Consider the following 20,088-nt stretch of genomic DNA (forward strand, 5'->3'; position numbering starts at 1 on the left):
ACCCCCAAAGATCTTAAAATCCAAGACAGACCAGATATAAAATACCACAGGAGAATAAATTGTTTATGATAAGGCAGAAGCAAGAGATTTCTGGAAGGAATGGATTATAACAAGAGATTTGAAGGAACTGAGTGTCAGGCTTGGCAGAAAGAACCAGAAGAGTGTTCCAAACTATGGGATAATACAATAAGTAATGTGAAACCAAGCCCTGGTCTACACTATGGGTTTAGGTCAAATTTAGCAGTGTTAGATTGATTTAACCCTGCACCCGTGCACACAACGAAGCCATTTTTGTCGGCTTAAAGGGCTCTTAAAATCAATTTCTGTACTCCACCCCGACGAGGGGATTAGCACTGAAATCGACATCGCCGGGTCGAATTTGGGATAGTGTGGATGCAATTCGACTGGGATAGCTCCTGGAGGCCAATACTGAGTGCTCCATTATGACCGCTCTGGACAGCGCTCTCAACTCCGATGCACTAGCCAGGTACACAGCAAAAGGCCCGGAAACTTTTAAATTTCATTTCCTATTTGGCCAGCGTGGCGAGCTCATCAGCACAAGTGACCATGCAGTCCCAGAATCACAAAAGAGCTTCAGCATAGACCAAACAGGAGGTATCGGATTCGATCGCTGTTTGGGGAGACGAATCCATGCTATCAGAACTCCGTTCCAAAAGCCGAAATGCCAAAATATTTGAAAAAAATCTCAAAGGGCATGATGGACAAAGGCTACAACAGGGACCCGCAACAGTGCTGCGTGAAAATTAAGGTGCTCCGGCAAGCCTACCAAAAAACCAAAGAGGCAAACGGCCACTCCAGGTCAGAGCCCCAGACATGCCACTTCTATGATGAGCTGCATGCAATTCTAGGGGAGGCCCCTACCGCTACCCCACCCCTGTCTGTGGACACCTGCAAGAGGGGAGTCTCATGCAACAGGGATGATGATTTTGGGGACGAGGAAGATGAGGAGGTGGAGGAGGATTAGGATAGCACACAGCATGCAAGCGGAGAAACCATTCTCCCCGACAGCTAGGAACTGTTTATCACCCTGGAGCCAATACCCTCCCAACCCTTCCAAGGAGGGCTCATGGACCATGAAGCCAGAGAAGGCACCTCTGGTGAGTGTACCTTTGTAAATATAATGGATGGTTTAAAAGCAAGCGTGTTTAATCATTAATTTGCCCTGAAGACTTGGAATGCATTCGTGGCCGGTACAGCCCATCCTTTTAAATGGCCAATCCAACGGGTGCTTGGTATGCGAAAGGAGAGTGCTGCTGTTTGAAACCATTCCCACATGTTATGAAGGTTGAAGAAGCTGAAAGACTGTGACTTACCATGGCTGCCTGCAAGTCGAATTCTGTTGACCGGCCCTGTGTGTGTGATCTCTCACACCAAACCGGCAGGCCCTCAATATAAGAGGCAAAATGCGACCTTGTACCGAAAGCACATGTGCTATGTAATGTTAACAGCTTGGTTCACCGGCAAAGAGTCTACCCATTGTTTTCTAAAATCTGCCTTTTTAAATACTACTCTCCCTTTTTTCCCTCCCGCAGCTGCAAATGTTTCAACATTCCCCTATCATCTCCGTCCCAGAGGCTAGCACAGATAAGAAGGTGGAAAAGATGCACTCGCGATGAAACGTTCTCTGAGCTCATGCAGTCCTCCTGCACTGAAAGAGCTCAGCAGATTGCATGGAGGCAAACAATGTCAGAGTCCAGGAAAGCAGAAAATGAACGCAAGGACAGGAGGGATGAACGAGATGAGAGGTGGCGGGAGCAAGATGAGAGAAGGCTGGATGCAATGCTGAAGCTACTGGGGGATCAAACTGATATCCTCCGGCATCTGGTGGTGCTGCAGGAAAGGCAGCAGAAGCACAGACCGCCACTGCAGCCCCTGCGTAACCACCCGCCCTCCTCCCCAAGTTCCATAGCCTCCTCACCCAAATGCCCAAGAACGCGGGGGAGGGAGGGCGGGCTCCGGGCACCCAACCACTCCACCCCAGAGGACTGCCCAAGCAACAGAAGGCTGGCATTCAATAAGTTTTGAAGCGCAGTGTGACCTTGTCCTTCCCTCCTCCCTTCAACCACCACCCCACCCGGTGCTTCCCTTCTCCCCCACCCCTCCCGGGCTATCTGGGCAGTTATCCCCCTATGTGTGTGATGAATTAATAAAGAATGCATGATTTTGAAACAATAATGACTTTATTGCCTCTGCAAGCAATGATTAAAGGGGAGAGGGCAGTTTGCTTACAGGGAAGTAGAGTGAACCAAGGGGGCGGGTTTTCATAAAGGAGAAACAAACATAACTGTCGCACCATAGCCTGGCCACTCATGAAACTGGTTTTCAAAGCTTCTCTGATGCGCAGCGCACCCAACTGTGCTCTTTTAATCGCCCTGGTATCTGGCTTCTAATCGCCCTGGCGATTTGCCTCAACCTCCCACCCTGCCATAAAACGTCTCCCCTTTACTCTCTCAGATATTGTGGAGCACACAGCAAGCGGCAATAACAATTGGAATATTGGTTTCGCTGAGGTCTAACTGAGTCAGTAAACTGAGCCAGCGTGCTTTTAAATGTCCAAATGCACATTCTACCACCATTCTGCCCTTGCTCAGCCTATAGTTGAACACCTCCTTACTACTATCCAGGGTGGCTGTGTATGGCTTCATGAGCCATGGCATTAAGGGGTAGGCTGGGTCCCCAAAGATAACTATAGGCATTTCAACATCCCCAATTATCATCTTCTGGTCTGGGAAGTAAGTCCCTTCCTGCAGCTGTTCAAACAGACCAGAATTCCTGAAGATGCGAGCGTCATGTACCTTTCCCGGCCATCCCACGTTGATGTCAGTAAAACGTCCCTTGTGATCCACCAGTGCTTGCAGCACCATTGAAAAGTCCCCTTTGCAGTTTATGCACTGGCTGCCAAGGTGGTCCAGTCCCAAGATAGGGATATGCGTTCCATCTATCACCCCATCACAGTTAGGGAATCCCACTGCAGCAAAGCCATTCACTATGGCCCATTTCCCAGAGTCACTGCCCTTGATAGCAGCAGCTCAGTGATTGCACTGGCTACTTAGATCACAGCAGCCCTCACAGTAGATTTACCCACTCCAAATTGATTCTCGACTGACCTCCATTGCAAGCTTCCAGAGGACTATATCCACTTGCTTCTCAACTGTGAGGGCTGCTCTCATCTTGGTATTCTTGTGCTTCAGGGCAGGGGAAAGCAAGTCACAAAGTTCCATGAAAGTGTCCTTACACATGCGGAAGTTTCGCAGCCACTGGGAATCATCCCAGACCTGCAACACTATGCGGTCCCACCAGTCCGTGCTTGTTTCCCAGGCCCAGAATCAGCGTTTCACAGCACGAACCTGCCCTATTACCACCATGATGTCCAAATTGCCAGGGCCCGTGATTTGAGAGAAGTCTGTGTCCATGGCCTCATCACTATCGTGATAGCGTTGTGGTCGCCTACTCTCCTGCTTTTGCAGGTTCTGCACATACTGCAGGATAATGTGTGAGGTGTTTACAATGCTCACAACAGCAGTGGTGACCTGAGCGGGCTCCATGCTTGCCATGGTATGGAGTCTGAAGAAGAGCAGGAGAGCAGAGTTGCAGCGGAAGCGGTGGAAGACTGAGCTCATTTACTCTATTGAGCTCAGTCATCATTTATGCAATTGAATCTGAGCTCATTTACAACAGCAGGAAAGCAGAGTTGCAGCGGAAGCGGTGGATGACGATGGTTTGCAGACCTACTGCACCGTTTGCTGCCAGCAGCACCCAGGACACAACAGCAGCAGTGACGGTGAGCTGAGCTGAGCAGGCTCCATGCTTGCCGTGGTATGGCGTCTGCACGGAAAAAAGGTGCGAAATGATTGTCTGCCGTTGCTTTCACAGAGGGAGGGGCAACTGACAACATGTAACCAAAACCACCTGCAACAATGCTTTTGCCCCATCAAGCACTGGAACCTTAACCCAGAATTCCAATGGGCGGCGGAGACTGCGGGAACTATGGAATAGCTACCCACTGTGCACCACTCCGTGAGTTGATGCTAGGCACGGCATTGAGGACGCACTCTGCCAACTTACTGCGCTTAGTGGGGACATACACGATCAACTGTATAAAATCGTTTTCTAAAGATCGACTTCTATAAATTCGACCTAATTTCCTAGTGAGCACATACCCCAAGAGTGCAAAAGGAGGTGGCAGGAGAGGTCAATAAGAATAGGGTAGAATGGAAAGGAAGTTACAGTAACCAAGATGAGACCAAGACCAAATTATGGACAAGAGTTTTTAAATAAGGGTGGATTTTTGACAATAAAAAAGCAGTATGTCAAAGAATACTATTGAACCTTTACTGCATGGTAGCCTAAGTGGCCTTGTGGACCCTGCTATGTCTACACTATCACTTTTCTCAGTCAGGGATGTGAAAAAAACCACACCCCGACTGACATAAGTTTCACGGACAGAAGCCCCAGTGTGGACAGCGCTATGTGGGTGGAAAACGCTCTCCTGCTGACATAGATAATGCCACTCTTTGGAGGTGGTTTAATTATGCTGACAGGAGACCTATCGGCATAGAGTGGCTATACAGAAGACGACCTTACAGAGCAGCAGCGGTACAGCTGTGACACTGTAAGGTCTGTAGTGTAGACATAGCCTTAGTGTGCATCAAGCTATGTAGATCAACAACCTCAGCTTGCTATGGACTACCAGACTCTGTAGAGAAGCCCTTAGCCAGGCGCTCAAGAACAACTGTCTTTACCAGTATGAAAGTGGCTATGATAATAACTGCATTAAGCATGCCAAGTATGAACTTGATGCTTCCAAAAATCTGAGCAGACTAAAAGCTGAATGCTCATGAAGTTAATAAAATTGCTATGGCTTCTATCCAAACACGAATCACGTGTACTTATTAAGTATTATTACCAGATAAGAACTACATTAAATTGGAGCTAGGGTTGAGAGTACATATCCGTTACTTCGGGATAAAAACAATACCAGGAAGGTGTAAGTATCCCCCCTTTACCCAAACAAATAAAAGAGGCACTACCCAAGCTAAGAAGTTCAACATTACAGTTAAACTTAAAAGAAATCAAAAACCCTTTAAGATATGGAAATACACAGCTAAGACAAACAAACCACCTAACCTACACCCCGCAGAGACATCATGAAGAACACATGTAATTAGGATTATGCATATTATTATTCTTCATAGCTCCAAATTACATGAAATAAATTTTAAATACATTAATTTTTTCCAGCTGTCTTTATAGTGTCACTACAGGGCAGATTTGTTTGGTTTTAGGAGGTAGAAATGTAACCTAAGTGCGAGGAGGACCAAAAAAGAGACAACAGCAGGAGGTGAAGGGGCTAGAAGAGGGTAGCCTCCCAATATGAAGACCAAGGAATACAATGGGCCTGTCATGAAATATTTTCCAGTATTTAGGTGGGGAGCCCAGCCTACCCCTCCCAGAGCCAGGGCAAGATATAGGTTGTTCTTATGTCTCAGCAGCCCAGAAACAGTAGGGAGCCTCAAAATTTGCCAGGCAATTGTTACACACAAGATTGATACAAAAGGACAAATCCAAGTCTGGAAACAGTGGACAGCCAAAAGTTAACACCCCAAAAGCACCAGACAGATTAAAAACACAGTCTTCTCACCCATTTGCTACCTGTAGACTCTCCCCAAGTTTTTGGAATGTGCCTCTGGCTAATCAGCACAGACCTTCAGGTAATGTGTGCACAGCAAATGTTTCAAGCCATGTATGAAATCAGTAACAGCCTTTGGTATCACAGAAAAGCAGAGATTAGAGCACTTGGTATTATTTAATGTTTGTACAGTGCTTTGAAAATATAAAGTGCTATATAAATGCTAAGTAGTAGTGTCCTCAAGTGACCATCATTTAAATATTAATCAGGTCCAAACCTGCTAGCTATTGAATGTAAGATGAAAAGTAAGGTATTTTCAGGTTGGGGGACCATTCCCCTTTTACTTACTATGACTTCTGTAGACCAGGCCTGCACAACTCGTAAAGCAGCGAGGACCATATTACTCCAAAGAAAACAGCTGAGGGCCGAACCCCCCTCCAGCGCCGCCGAACCCCTCCCCAGCGCCACCCAGCCCCCCTGAAACAACCCCCCCAGCTCTGCTGAAACACCCCCCCCCAGCGCCGCCCACCCCGCAGAATCAAACCCTCCTTCCCTAGCGCTGCCCCATCGAAACAGCGTTATTGAACCTTGGTAATATGTTATAGCGGGCCCCTAAGGTAGTATAATTAAGGTAAAAGAAAACTGTCTTTTTGCTAGAAGTAGAATAAGATCTTCCCCCCCACTTTGTAATCAATTGCCCTGTTGAATGAATGAGGTGTGAATGAGGAAGTCAGGCACCTCCAGATGGCTGCAACCCTTGGAGAGGGGATTGGAGCCAGACCAGATCAGTAGAACAGGTCAGCCACCAACTCACCGCTCGCCTCCTCAACCCCCACACCCCCGCCGCTGGCTCACCTGCCCCCCTCCCTCCTCAGCCGGCGGCTCACCTGCCCCCCCACCACTGCCCGCCCGCCTCCTCAGCCCCTCCCCCCCCGGCTCACCTACTCACCATTAATACCAGAACGAATTTGTAATATTGAGTTTGTAATGTTAGATTTAAAGTATTATATATACACATCACTCTACAGAGAAAAAGTTGTAAATAATATTGCCAAGAATAAGTGTTGAGTAGTGCTCACCCTAAGCAAGAATTTCAAAGTCTGTAGATATTTTCAAACTTAATGAACGATAATTAAAAGTTCCTCATCCCAGTCATCCATTTTCTTAAGGCTATTAAAATATATACACACAAACAAATATAGACATTTGATGTGTGCTGTATCTGAACCTATAAAAAATCAGTTAGAGAAACAGTTCAGTGTGTCTTAAGACAGGGAAAGTAATACACATATTCATAGTTCCCAAAACTTGTTTTGAAGAAATTTTTCTTTCAAATGAGGCAAAGGAATTATCATTCATGATTAGGGTGACCCGATCAGCAGTATAAAATATCGGGATGGGGGGAAGAGCTGAGACCCCTGTCTCCCTCCCTTGCCAGCCCCCCTTTGCCCGCCGGTCCGGTGCTCGGGTGCCGGAGCTGACTCACCAGCTCCAGGATCTAGGCACTACCGCCAACCCCTCCCTCCAGGCTTGCGCCGCCATGCTGCAAGCCTGGGAGGGAGGAGGAATGCTGCGTGGTTGGGGAAGAGGCGGGGCCAGGGCAGGGATTTGGGGAGAGAGCCAATGGGGGAAGGAGGGGACGGAGCCGGGACGGGGGGGGCGAGAGTCCCTCCGGGAGGGAAAAATTTCTTTTTTGTCCAAACACTGGTTGGGACACAGGACAAAGCAGCAAATATCGGGACAGTCCTGATAAAATCAGGACCTCTGGTCACCCTATTCATGATATTACATAACACTTTTTTATCTGAAGCTCCTCTCAACATTCCCAAATTCACTCATCACTTCAGACTCATAGTATTAGACTCACTCAAAAATGACTGCTCTGAATAAAGTCACAGACAGATCCCTGAAAATAACCCACTTTCTTCTCCAACTCCTGCACTGGCCCCTAACATCACTGAATAAAAATTCTTAGCACTTATATAGGGTTCTTCAACTGTAAAACTCAAAGTATTTTAAAAAGCTGGCAAGCATAATCAGATAAGGCAGTTCCATGACTTTCCTTGGGTCATACAGAAAGACACAGGAGAGCTGGGTATATACTGTAGAGTTTAGAATGGCCGTGTGAATGGGGTCCTAAACAGTGATTTAGAATTAAACATTTCAACCTTAAAACTAAACTTTTTTCTATGCTGTGATACTGCAATTTAGCAACGGAGGGGGGAGGAGATTTTCAAAGACACAAGAGCAGATAGGCACCCAATTACCCTTTGTACTTTTGAAAACTTCCCCCATAAACTTTATGCATTTACCCTAACTGTAATGAAGTTAAGCATGTTTATGACAAGAGGGATCTTGTCTATGAGTTTTCTCATGGATAGTTGTATTTCAGACTACAGAACTGAAGCACAATTGATCATTTCTAATATAAAAGAAGTATGAATGTGATAGAACAGTAAGTTACTGAGTTACTACAGAGAATTCTTTCCTGGGAGCTGGCTGGCGAGTCTTGCCCACATGCTCAGGGTTTAACTGATCGCCATATTTGGGGTTGGGAAGGAATTTTCCTCCAGGGCAGATTGGCAGAGGCCCTGGAGGTTTTTTGCCTTCCTCTGCGGCGTGGGGCACGGGTCACTTGCTGGAGGATTCTCTGCACCTGGAGGTATTTAAACCACGATTTGAGGACTTCAATAACTCAGACATAGGTTAGGGGTTTGTTACAGGAGTGGGTGGATGAGATTCTGTGGCCTGCATTGTGCAGGAGGTCAGACTAGATGATCATAATGGTCCCTTCTGACCTTAAATTCTATGAGTCTAACAGTGGTTCTCAAACTTTTAGGGCTCAGGACTCATTTGTAAGCCTTGATAACCTGTTACGACCCAGTAAATAGATTTAGTGCAAAAAAATATCACTTACTAAATATTTCATAGAATCACAGAACTGGAAGGGATCTCAAGAGGTCACCTAGTCCAGTCCCCTGCACTTATGGCAGGACTAAATATTACCTAGACCAGTGGTTCTCAAACTTCTGTACCAGTGACTCCTTTCACACAGCAAGCCTCTGAGTGCGACTCCCACCCCTACCCCCATAAATTAAAAACACTTTTTTATATATTTAACACCATTATAAATGCTGGAGGCAAAGCGGGGTTTGAGGTGGAGGCTGACAGCTCGCGATCTCCCATGTAATAGCCTCACGACCCCCAGCTTGAGAAGCCTTGACCCAGACCATCCCTGACAGGTGTTTCTCCAACCTGCTCTTAAAAATCCCCAATGATGGAGATTCCACAACCTCCCTAGGCAATTTATTCCAGTGCCCAACCACTCTGACAGTTAGGAAGCTTTTCCTACTGTTCAACCTAAACCTCCCTTGCTGCAATTTAAGCCCATTGCTTCTTGTCCTATCCTCAGAGGTTAAGAAAAACAATTTCTCTCTCTCATCCTTGTAACAACCTTTTATGAACTTGAAAACTGTCACCATGCCCCTCTCAATCTTCTCTTCTCCAGACTAAACAAACCCAATTTTTTCAATCTTCCCTCATAGGTCATGTTTTCTAGAATTTTAATCATTTTTGTTGCTCTTCTCTGGACTTCCTGAAATGTGGCACCCAGAACTGGACACAATACTCCAGTTGAGGCCTAATCAGCGCAGCTTAGAGCAGCAGAATTACTTCTCATGTCTTGCTTACAATACTCCTGCTAATACATCCCAGAATTATGTTTGCTTTTTTTGCAACAGCATTATACTGTTGACTCATATTTACCTTGTGATCCACTATGACATCCAGATCCCTTCTGCAGTACTCCCTTCCTAGGCAGTCATTTCCCATTTTGTATGTGTGCAACTGATTGTTCCTTCCTAAGTGGAGTACTTTGCATTTGTCCTTATTGAATTTCATCCAATTTACTTCAGACCATTTCTCCAGTTTATCCAGATCATTTTGAATTTTAATCCTATCCTCCAAAGCACTTGCAATCATTCCCAGCTTGGTATTGTCCACAAACTTTATAAGTGTACTCTCTATGCCATTATCTAAATCATTGATGAAGATATTGAACAAAACCAGACCCAGAACCAATCCCTGTGGGACCCCACTCGTTATGCCCTTCCAGCATGACTGAAACACTGAAAACTACTCTCTGGGAACGATTTTCCAACCAGTTATGCACCCACCTTATAGTAGTTCCATCTAGATTATATTTTCCTAGTTTGTTTATGAGAAGGTCACGAGAGACAGTATCAAAAGCCTTAGTAAAGTCAAGATATATCACATCTACTGCTTCCCCCCAACTCCACAAGGCTTGTTACCCTGTCAAAGAAAGCTCTCAGGTTGGTTTGACACGATTTGTTCTTGACAAATCCATGCTGACTGTGTTTTATCACCTTATATCTTCTAAGTGTTTGCAAATTGACTGCTTAATTATTTGCTCCATTATCTTTCCGGGTACAGAAGTTAAGCTGATTGGTCTGTAATTCCCCATGTTATCCTTATTTCCCTGTTTATAGACAGGCACTATATTTGCCCTTTTCCAGTCTTCTGGAATGTCTCCCATGACTTTTCAAAGGTAATAGCTAATGGCTCAGATATCTCCTCAGTCAGCTCCTTGAGTATTCTATGATGCATTTCATCAGGCCCTGGTGATTTGAAGACATCTAACTTGTCTAAGTAATTTTTGACTTGTTCTTTCCCTATTTTAGACTCTGATCTTACCTCATTTTCACTGGCATTCACTATGTTAGACGCCCAATCGCCACCAACCTTCTTAGTGAAAACCGAAATGAAGTCATTAAGCACCTCTGCCATTTCCACATTTTCTGTTATTGTCTTTCCCCCTCACTGACTAACGGGCCTACTCTGTCCTTGGTTGTCTTCTTGCATCTAACGTATTTGTATAATGTTTTCTTGTTTCCTTTTATGTCCCTAGCTAGTTTAATCTCGTTTTGTGCCTTGGCTTTTCTAATTTTGTCCCTAAATACTTGTGTTATTTGTTTATATTCATCCTTTGTAATTTGACCGAGATTCCACTTTTTGTAGGACTCTTTTTTGAGTTTTAGATCACTGAAGATCTCCTCGATAAGCCAGGGTGGTCTCTTGCCATATTTCCTATCTTTCCTACGCAGTGGGATACTTTGCTCTTGAGCCCTTAATAATGTCTCTTTGAAAAACTGCCAACTGTCTTTCTTATCCACAACATACAATATACACATTAACATAACAAGTACATCGTACATACCACAGCGGCATTCCCAGCCCCACAGGGCTGGCTGGGCTCGGCTCCCCACTCCAGGCATTGTGACCTCGGGAGTCACAGCACCGCTCAGGTTCGGCCCAGCCATGCCACATTTGTGCCAGGTTGCAACATTACTCACACGTGAGGTTGCAGAGCCAATCACTCAAATTTGGCCTTGCTGATCACGCATCATTAGAACCGAGAGGGTGGCTGGGCCAAACCTGAACAGTGTTGCAATCCCATGCACCACATAGAAACACCTGGAGTGGGGAACAGAGTCTAATCAATCCCACAGGACCAGAGTCTCAGGAGGCACTGCTGTGGGCAGACTGTGGGGCGGGCTCTACAACCTCTCCCCTGAGCCCTCCCATCCACACCCGATTCCATCCCTCCACCCCCACCCCATGCCTCCCATGAAACTCTCTGATAAATTCTGGTGACCCAGTTTTGGGTCATGACCTTGCTATAGCACAGAGGCTTTATCTACAATTTTATCAAGCAATTAACATGTAATAAACTGAAAATCTAACTGTAAAAATTAACATTTTCTTCGCTCTTTAAAGGAATTAACTCCAAGAGCAGTTTGTTCCACCAGGGAGATAGCCCATATGTAATAAATGTTGAACCAATACTACACAAATAAATTCTTTATTAAAACACTGGTAGAGAGAAGAAAAGCCTTCTATATCTAATTATTAATTTCAACTTTCTTACAATTTGATCTGTAAGCACTTTGTTACATGGACTAAAAGGCTGTCCAACTTTTCTGTAGCCTCTATAAGTACTTGCATCCTTCACTGAAATTATATTTTGTAACGTTACAGCACTATTTCAAGGAATCGTGATATATCTTCCAATCATCATCTATGGACACCACTGGTCAATTAAACTACTGACATGTAGCCATTTGCAGGATTGGAGGATACTCTCTAGTTTATGTTGCAGGTATGATTCCCTTTTGTACTTTTCGTACAAGTGACCTTCTTTAACTGTTTGGCATACACAATATAGTATACACTCCCAGAAGTTGCTACACACGCACGTAAGGCTATAGAAAAAAATGACACATTGGATTATTTGAGAAGCAGTATGGGAACATGTAATTATCCATATGCATAAAGAGGTAAATTTTTCCATGACCTTAAAGCTACACATGTGAAGCACTTTGTAACACTGTGTAATGTTCTGTGTATCTCAAACAAAAAAGGCTACAAAACACTCGTATGAAAATTATGGGTGCTAACTATTATAATACATACCACAGAGAAAAGTATCTATAAACCAAATTTAAGTCAGGGAAGCATTATGATAAATCACTGCACGTACAGCAAAAGTAGGGCAAATATAAAAAAAATATTACCAATACTACACATGTACCTATTATTGTAGAATGTTTTTAAACGTTATATGATAGTATACACTCCTGTAATTAAAGATTATAATGCATACAAATGGGCAGAATTAAGACAGGCCATGCAAGATTATTTTTGGAATTTCGTGATTCTGAGTACCCTACTGGTCAATTTCAACAATCTGTTAACATAGGATTTGGGTGGAAGGAGGTTATTTTTATTTTCTTTTAACTGAAATAGCTATAATTCAGCATTATTTTATGAAGTCTGTTCTATCCATGATGTGCGTGCAACAACCACGAACATCAAAAGAGAGTTACAAACGTGATTTTAAGATACACCATAATGTGTAAATATTATATGGCCACCTGATAGATTCTTACATTACATGTTTTTCAAGTGCTATATTTTAGTGATATATCCTGAACGACAGATATATTATAAAATTAAATCAAAATTGGAGCTTCCAGTGCTGAAAAAGTATTTCAGTTCTCATAAAAGTATTTTACTACAGTAGACTATTTACTACTACATCGGAAGAATATATCTGTTAAATATATTATTTTAAGCGACTAAGGGTATGTCTAGTGTAGACGTGATAAAATCGATCCCTGATTGCTCTGCCATCGACTCCGGAACTCCACCACGGCGAGAGGCGGAAGCGGAGTCAACGGGGGAGCGGCAGCGGTCGACTCGCCGCCGTCCTCACGGCCAGGTAAATCAACCTAAGATGCAAGCTGAAGTTGCGTATCTTAGCTCGACACCCCGCCTCCCCCCAGTGTAGACCTAGCCTAAGGAATATTTCAGGATTACAGTTTTAAAGAATGGAATTTCAGCATTGATTCCCATATGTTATAACAGGAGTCAGATCTATAATTACTTTATAAATACAGATCTAGTGATGAACATTTTAATCAGCACCCAAGCACAGTTGTTGCTGTAAAAAAAAAAAAAAAAATTGAATTTGCCAACAGTTAACATACAGTGATGTCTCATGTTCCCAGTTCATCCCTACACTTACAAATAGATGACCTTTGTATTAACTATTGGCAAACAGTGCTTTCTATTAAAGGGGATCCTGGTAGCAAGCCCTATATTCAGGTTGCCTAACACTTTTCATTAAAAAAATATATACTTGAAACTTTCTTTTTTTTTTTTTTAAGATCTAACACATCCACTATCATAGGCCTTGGCTACACTGGCAATTCACAGCGCTGCACTTGCTGCGCTCAGGGATGTGAAAAAACAGCCCCCGAGCGCAGCGAGTGCAGCGCTATAAAGCGCCAGTGTAATCAGCGCTCGCAGCGCTGCGCGCTCGCTCGCAGCGCTGCAAGTTATTCCCCTCGGAGAGGTGGAGTTCTCGCAGCGCTGGCGGCGCGACTACACTTGCACTTCACGGCACTGCCGCAGCAGCGCTGTGAATCCGCGAGTGTAGCCAAGGCCATAGAAAGCCACTGAAATCTGGCAGTGGAGAAGCCCTGGGGTTAGAGAGGTGCATTTCTTTTGTCCCATGAAATTCTGTTAAAGTATTGCTGATACACAACTGTTGAAAATTACCATATCCCTCCACTTACTTGCATTCCTCAGGAAAATTCTGGGAGCATTCCAAAACATTAAACCGAAAACAAACATTCTAATGCTGGGCCCACACAAAAGCAGCAGCAGCTGCTGCACTAGGAACATCCTGAAGCTGTTTGAGCAACTACAGCAGACATCTGGGGGAGAGCGCCGGGCCAGGCTTCTGTCAACAGCAATCATCCAGACCCAGCACATAATCTCAGAGGCACACTCCCAATTCCATGAGCATCACATGGTACAAAACCTGCCCCAGCTTGGCGGTGGGGGTGGGGACGGATGGAAGTGTCAAGGTGGGCCAGGCTCCCCTGACAACCTTCTGGATCCAGCACCTGTCTTCAGTGGTCCAATCACCACCCTAGGATAACAGTCTTCTCCTACTGCCAGCTAATGCAGTTAGTTCTATAGCTTGTGAGGCAGCAGGATTATGTGCTGCAACACTAAAGGAACAGGGTTCAAACCCTGCTGACAGAAGTATGATGAATGAGGTGTCACAGCTACATATTATTAAATATTTTTACTTTTTTCCTTTAAAAAAAGCAACAAATGACACACAAGAAGAGTTTAAAATAAAATTATGTAGGTTACAAATGATATAAAGGCACACTGAAGTCCATACTTGAAAGCATGTCAGATTTGATCCCAGCAACTAGGAAGCAACAGCTCACAATAAAGCAAGATGGTGGCAGATTTGTCAACAACTGCTTTTAAGTGAGGCACATTAAGGCACTGCCACTTTACAGTGCTGCAACTTTCTCACTATGGGGTGTAAAAAAACTCCCCCTTGAGTTCTGCAAGTTTCAGCACTGTTACGTGACACTGTAGACTGTGCTTCAGTGCTGGTAGCCGCACTCCCAGAGCTGGTAGCTACTCCCCTCGTGGAGGTGGGGTTTTTTATAGCGCTGGGAGGTGGGACTACACAGCCACATTAAACCGCTGCCCTGGGCCAGCCTGCACCCCAAACCCCGCATCCTCGGCCCCCCCCCCGAGCCTGCCCCCCCCCCCCAGTGTTGGCCCCCGCCCACACTGCAACCCTCTGCCCCCTCCCACACTCCAAACCCCTCAGCCCCACCCCCGCCACATGAATTTTGTTATGTGCACCAATATGGAGGTGATGTGTCAAAATTCATTCCGCACATGCGTGGGAAAAATTAGAGGGAACACTGGTCTGACTTCACATATACCTGTTCACCTGTAGTTTTTGCTGAATCTCATACATCGATGTGAGACTCCATCATCATTTAGATTTACAAAGCCAAGCACTCAAAAGTTAAGCAATGTCAGATTTAAAGTTGCCCATGCTACTTTTTATCTGCCACTTTGTGCGTATGCATTAGGATGAGGGGGGAAAAAACTGTAGTGTAATTTAGGATCATCATATACACTTCTTCCACAAGACCCTAGCTTCATTGAGATCACAGGTGGGACACACAAGGAGGCTGAATTAAAAATCAATGGCACACCCTCTCCCCCCATTTTCACCAAACCAGAAACAGAAAATGGGACACCCTTGGAAACAGAGAGAAAAGAAGAAGAATGGTTTGGGGGCATCTGTTTTAATATTAGGTTCAGTTCATTTTTTGTGGGCATCATAGAATAAGTAAATCATAAAGAAGTTAAGGCATTCCCAAACCCAAGATTCCAAATAAAATGTAATATAACAGAAAAAAATTGTCAAGAGTCTTTCATATATACTACACACACACACACACGCAAATTTTGTGCAGAATTTGTCAGATTTTATCTATCATCGCTGCCATTACTATTTATCACACAGCCCTATACTACCTGAAGTTCATACTGGACCCTCAGAGGGAAAAAATTCCAAACTGACTAAAGAAGCATAAGAAAATACAACTACACTAACATCAATGGGGGCTGAATCTCTAAATTTCCCAAATGACGTGAAGAAATACATCTGCTGTAATTAGTGATCACTATTATCAAAGTTACACGTGACTAACAAATAGAATGTTCAAAGAATTTAATAAAATACATTTTGTAATACCAAAACAAATATACAAGACAAATCTCTAACATTTCCAGTTGGATGTACCTTAGATGTTTCTTTTTTTATCTTAAAATTTATTTACCTGGAATCAGAAAATATATCTACAATATCCCTTTGTGCTTATAAAAGTATTTAAGTTCTTGCATTAGGTGGTGTGTAAGATGGAGTCAAGTGGAAATTTCAAACTACACTCTTTAATGGATACATTTATCTAGGAAAAAAGGTTAAAATATCCCTATGTTAAAAAAAAAAAAAAACAAGCGCAGTTCTACTCTGCAAAATGACTGTGTAATGTCACCATCACCTTACTCAGCAGATCAGCTCCATAAATGTATTTAGAGTTATACCTGCTTAGTTCAGTGCCAACAATTAGTTTTTACTACTCTCAATTCTTGTTACTGTAGCAGAACCAGTAAGGATTTGGGAAAGCAAGCTAGAGTACAGGGTGCCTCACAAATCAACAGATATGTTAATTAAATTTCAGTTGCAAAAGACAATGGTGTTTCACATATGTAAAGAAGAGCAGAACTGGTGTAAATGAGGACAGAATTGGGCTTATAGATTCTTTTAACCTTGTCTCTGGAGTAGGAAAGGTTCCCACTTCTGACAGCGCCAGCAACAGTCACAACTTAGCTGGTGCTGATCATGTTTTAAACTGCAAACATAGACCAGAAACACACCAAGTTAAGTACCAGTTCTGAAGACTTGTTTAAAATCTGCTTGAAGCTCTGCTGCTGCTATCAGAGGGTGGAGGAGTGAAGGAAAAATATCACCCCACCCCACAGAGCAATAGTAGAACATCTTGAGTACAGATGTGTGTGGGGGGGGGGTTAAAGTAGTTGGGTGTCTACTTAATGATATTTCTGTTGTCCATCTCTCCTTTTCAATCCTTCTCCCCTTCCTCCTCCTTCTCACAATGTACATTCACTTTGTTCCTATATGTTGCCCCCCCACCGATAAGACTACGTCACAACATGCCGCTAGTGACTGATCTGTGACTAGCAGTCAGCCCACTACCCGCCACTGGCTCACCTCCTGCAACATCATGAGGGCACAAATCAAATGCTTAAGCACATCAGCCACTCCCCAATGCTGTAGCTTGCCAAGGTCCAGGACACACACTGCAGAAACTGTGTGAACCACTTCAATTATACATTAATATAAGCTAGCCACTAAAATGTTTGAGTGGTGCAAATATCAACAAGTCATCTTCTTAGTACTACATTCATTTGACTGTCAAAATAGAAAAGTGGCAGCAGCCTAAAAATTTTCAATTCACAGATTCCAAATCAAGAAGGAACCATTGTGGTCATCTAGTCTGTTCTCCTGTATAACACAGGCCACAGAAATCCCCCCAAAATAATTCCCAGAGCATATCTTTTAGAAAAAATCCAATTTTGATTTTAAAAAATGCCCAGTGATAGAGAATCAACCACAACACTTGGTAAATCATTCCAATAGTTAATTATTTTCACTGTTAAAAATTTACACCCCATTTCTAGTCTAAATTTTTTTAGCTTCAATTTCCAGCCACTTGATCGTGTTATACCTTTCTCTGAGGTATTGAAGAGCCCATTATTAAATATTTGATCCCCATGTAGGTTCTTACAGACTGTAATCAAGTAATCCCTTAACATTCTCTTTGTTGAACTAAACAGACAGAGCTCGAATCCATCAATATAAGGCATGTTTTTTAATCTTCTAATTTTTCTCATGGCTCTTCTCTGAACCCACTTCAATTTTTCAATATCCTTCTTGACTTGTGGACCCCAGAACTGGATATTCCAATATTCAAGCAGCAGTTGCACCAGTGCAAAATACAGAAGCAAATAACTTCTCTACTCTGATACAATTATATCTATATACTGCATAATAAGAAACCAGAAACAACAACAACAACAAACAAAACTTAAGTATAAACTACTTGTCTGAAAAGTTGGTTAATTTCAACTTATAATTGCTAATACAGTTCCTTCAATACACTTATTAAAATTAATTTACCTTTGTGCCTAATCTCTAGTGGCCAAGAGTCATGATCCTGTATATTGAAGTCTACACACTAAAATAGAGTTAAAATAATATAATTTCTGAAATTAGCACCTTTACTCTTAGCCAAGCATCTGCAGAGAAGCAGACCTAGCAAGACACCTCAGCTTCTCAGTTTGATCAATGATTCCATAAAAGAACAGCAGGTTATTTCAAAGGCAATCCAAGTTTGTTGGAGCAGAAAATTCACAGATCAGCAGATTTACAGTCTTCCCATAGATTGTTATTTTTTCCAGAAACTGAACTTTGAATTAAAATTTGAAGAACCAGCATAGGTGTTACAGTATATAAGATCCAGCAATTAAAATGTGACCTTTGTTGTGATCCTTTTAAAGTGGCAGCAATAAATTTAGGCACTCTAAGGCCCCAATCCAACGAACCACAGGAAGCAAGGAGGTACACACTATATTTGAAGCATGTGGGACTTTAAGCAAGTATTCCCACTCAAGTCAATGAGCCTACTCACAGGCTTGACGTTTAAGCATGTACTACAGTGATTTTCCAAATTAGGCCTAAATTACTAATTTTTACAATTAGCAAATATTGCAAGGAGTGCTCATTTTTACAAAAGGGTTGTAAAATAGTCAAGAAAAAAGTCTAAGCTAGTAAATAAATAATACTAACCCATACCCTGGTGAGTATGCGTATGCTTTGTATTGGAAAAAGTAGTCAGTCTAGTAAGTGTTGCTTTTTGAGAGAAGTAATATGTCTAATAATTAGCACAAACTGGAGAGAGTTAGGATTCCTGGGTTCTAGTCCTAAGTCTGCCCCTCACTACAGCTTTGTCTACACTCACCCCCTTTTTTTAAATAAAGTTTCCTACCCATGCAGCACAACCAGTGGTAGTATTAGTAGTCCAGAAAGGCATGTGCCTACAGTGTTTTAACTACATCTCAACTAAACCTATTTGCAGCATGTCTATACAAAATGACAGTAAAAACTAACACTGGTTGTTAAGAACCTTGTCTAAATCAGTATTCCCACTTCTGTTACTGTAGAGCTGCACCCAAATATCATTGTTAGCAATGAGGGGAAACTGTTCAGAGAAAGATTGGAATAGACTACGCAAGGCCTATGAATTTAGACAACTTCTTGGTGCATTAAGCTTTACCTTTTGATCATTTCTGTGACATTAGCTCAATAATACTAACTCTGGGGGATTCTGGGAAACTTACTTCATTAACTGTTAACCTTACTTTCTGTTTCATTTATGGAAGATGATGAAGGGAACCCACTGCCCAGGTGCATAAAATAACGGAAAAAGCCCCAGCATGCCTCTGCAAGTAGAAGCAACTACAGCCCACCTACCCATGTAACAAGTAGAAAACATGTAGGACTAGATCAACTCTTCACCGTATAAACCAGGGCAAACTGATCAGGTCTGGTGCCTGATCTTTTGCTCAAGGACTGTGCGTAACACATCCCCTCTGAGTGACCCAGAAAGGTCAAATCAATAGCTACCATTCAAATGTGAAAGCGACCTACCTTCCCCCACCCCAAACACTTCCTGCTCCTCTCACAAGGCGGGGGGAGGCACGTACTGCCGGGATGGAAAGGGGCAGGAACCAGAGAGGCCTAGAGCAGCAGCCGTTTCCCAGCCCAGTCCCGACCCTCCAGGCAGGCCCCGAGTCCCACCATCGGCCCCACGGAGCCGCACAGCGGGCAGGCCCCACTTACCAGCCTGACTCCGAGAGCGCGGAGCTCGTCCCGCCAGCCATGCTGGCTCCCGCCGTCGTCGCCGCCGCCTCCGTGGCCCTTGGCTGCTGCTTCCCACAAACTTGCCGCGGCGCTGGGCGGCCGGCGGGGCCCGTACCCGGGGCAGCAGCAGCTGCGGGGGAGGAGCCGCGTGGCCCGGCCCGCCCCTCCCGGCTGAGGGCCGCGCCCCCGCCGACTTTCGGCTCAGCTCGCCGGGCAGAGGCGGCGGCGGCGGCGACCCCGGCGCAGACCCCGCCGCTTGCAAGCGAACAAAGCCGCCGAGCCGGGGGAGGCTCCAGCCCCGCCGCTACTGAGGAGACGCGGGCCCAGCGCCCTCTGCCAGCACCAGCGAGGCCGCCGGCGCCGCCATCACGGGGACGGGCAGAGGAGGCGGCGCTAGCGCCGCGGCCGCCCCAGGGACTGGGCTACCTGCGGGCGCCGTGGGGCCAGGCCGCTGACGGGGGCGGGGGGGACTTGACTGTCCGGCTCCCGCCGGTGCTTGTGGCTGTTGGCAGGGGGCCGGGGA

At 44.4% G+C, this 20,088-nt stretch overlaps 1 protein-coding gene across 1 annotated transcript in view; it reads right to left on the reverse strand.

The window, feature by feature from the left end:
• The window catches only part of TDRD3 (tudor domain containing 3), a 285,859-nt gene extending 266,160 nt beyond the window's left edge, over positions 1–19,699 (reverse strand). Inside the window, exon 1 of the mRNA XM_034758382.1 lies at positions 19,545–19,699. Within this exon, the coding sequence (XP_034614273.1) occupies positions 19,545–19,585 (41 nt within the window). The 5' untranslated portion in view covers positions 19,586–19,699. The remainder of the gene's footprint in view (positions 1–19,544) is intronic.
• Between the last annotated feature and the right edge of the window lie 389 nt (positions 19,700–20,088).

This window comes from Trachemys scripta, chromosome 1, assembly GCF_013100865.1.
Source record: "Trachemys scripta elegans isolate TJP31775 chromosome 1, CAS_Tse_1.0, whole genome shotgun sequence".
Classification (NCBI taxonomy): Eukaryota; Metazoa; Chordata; order Testudines; family Emydidae; genus Trachemys; species Trachemys scripta.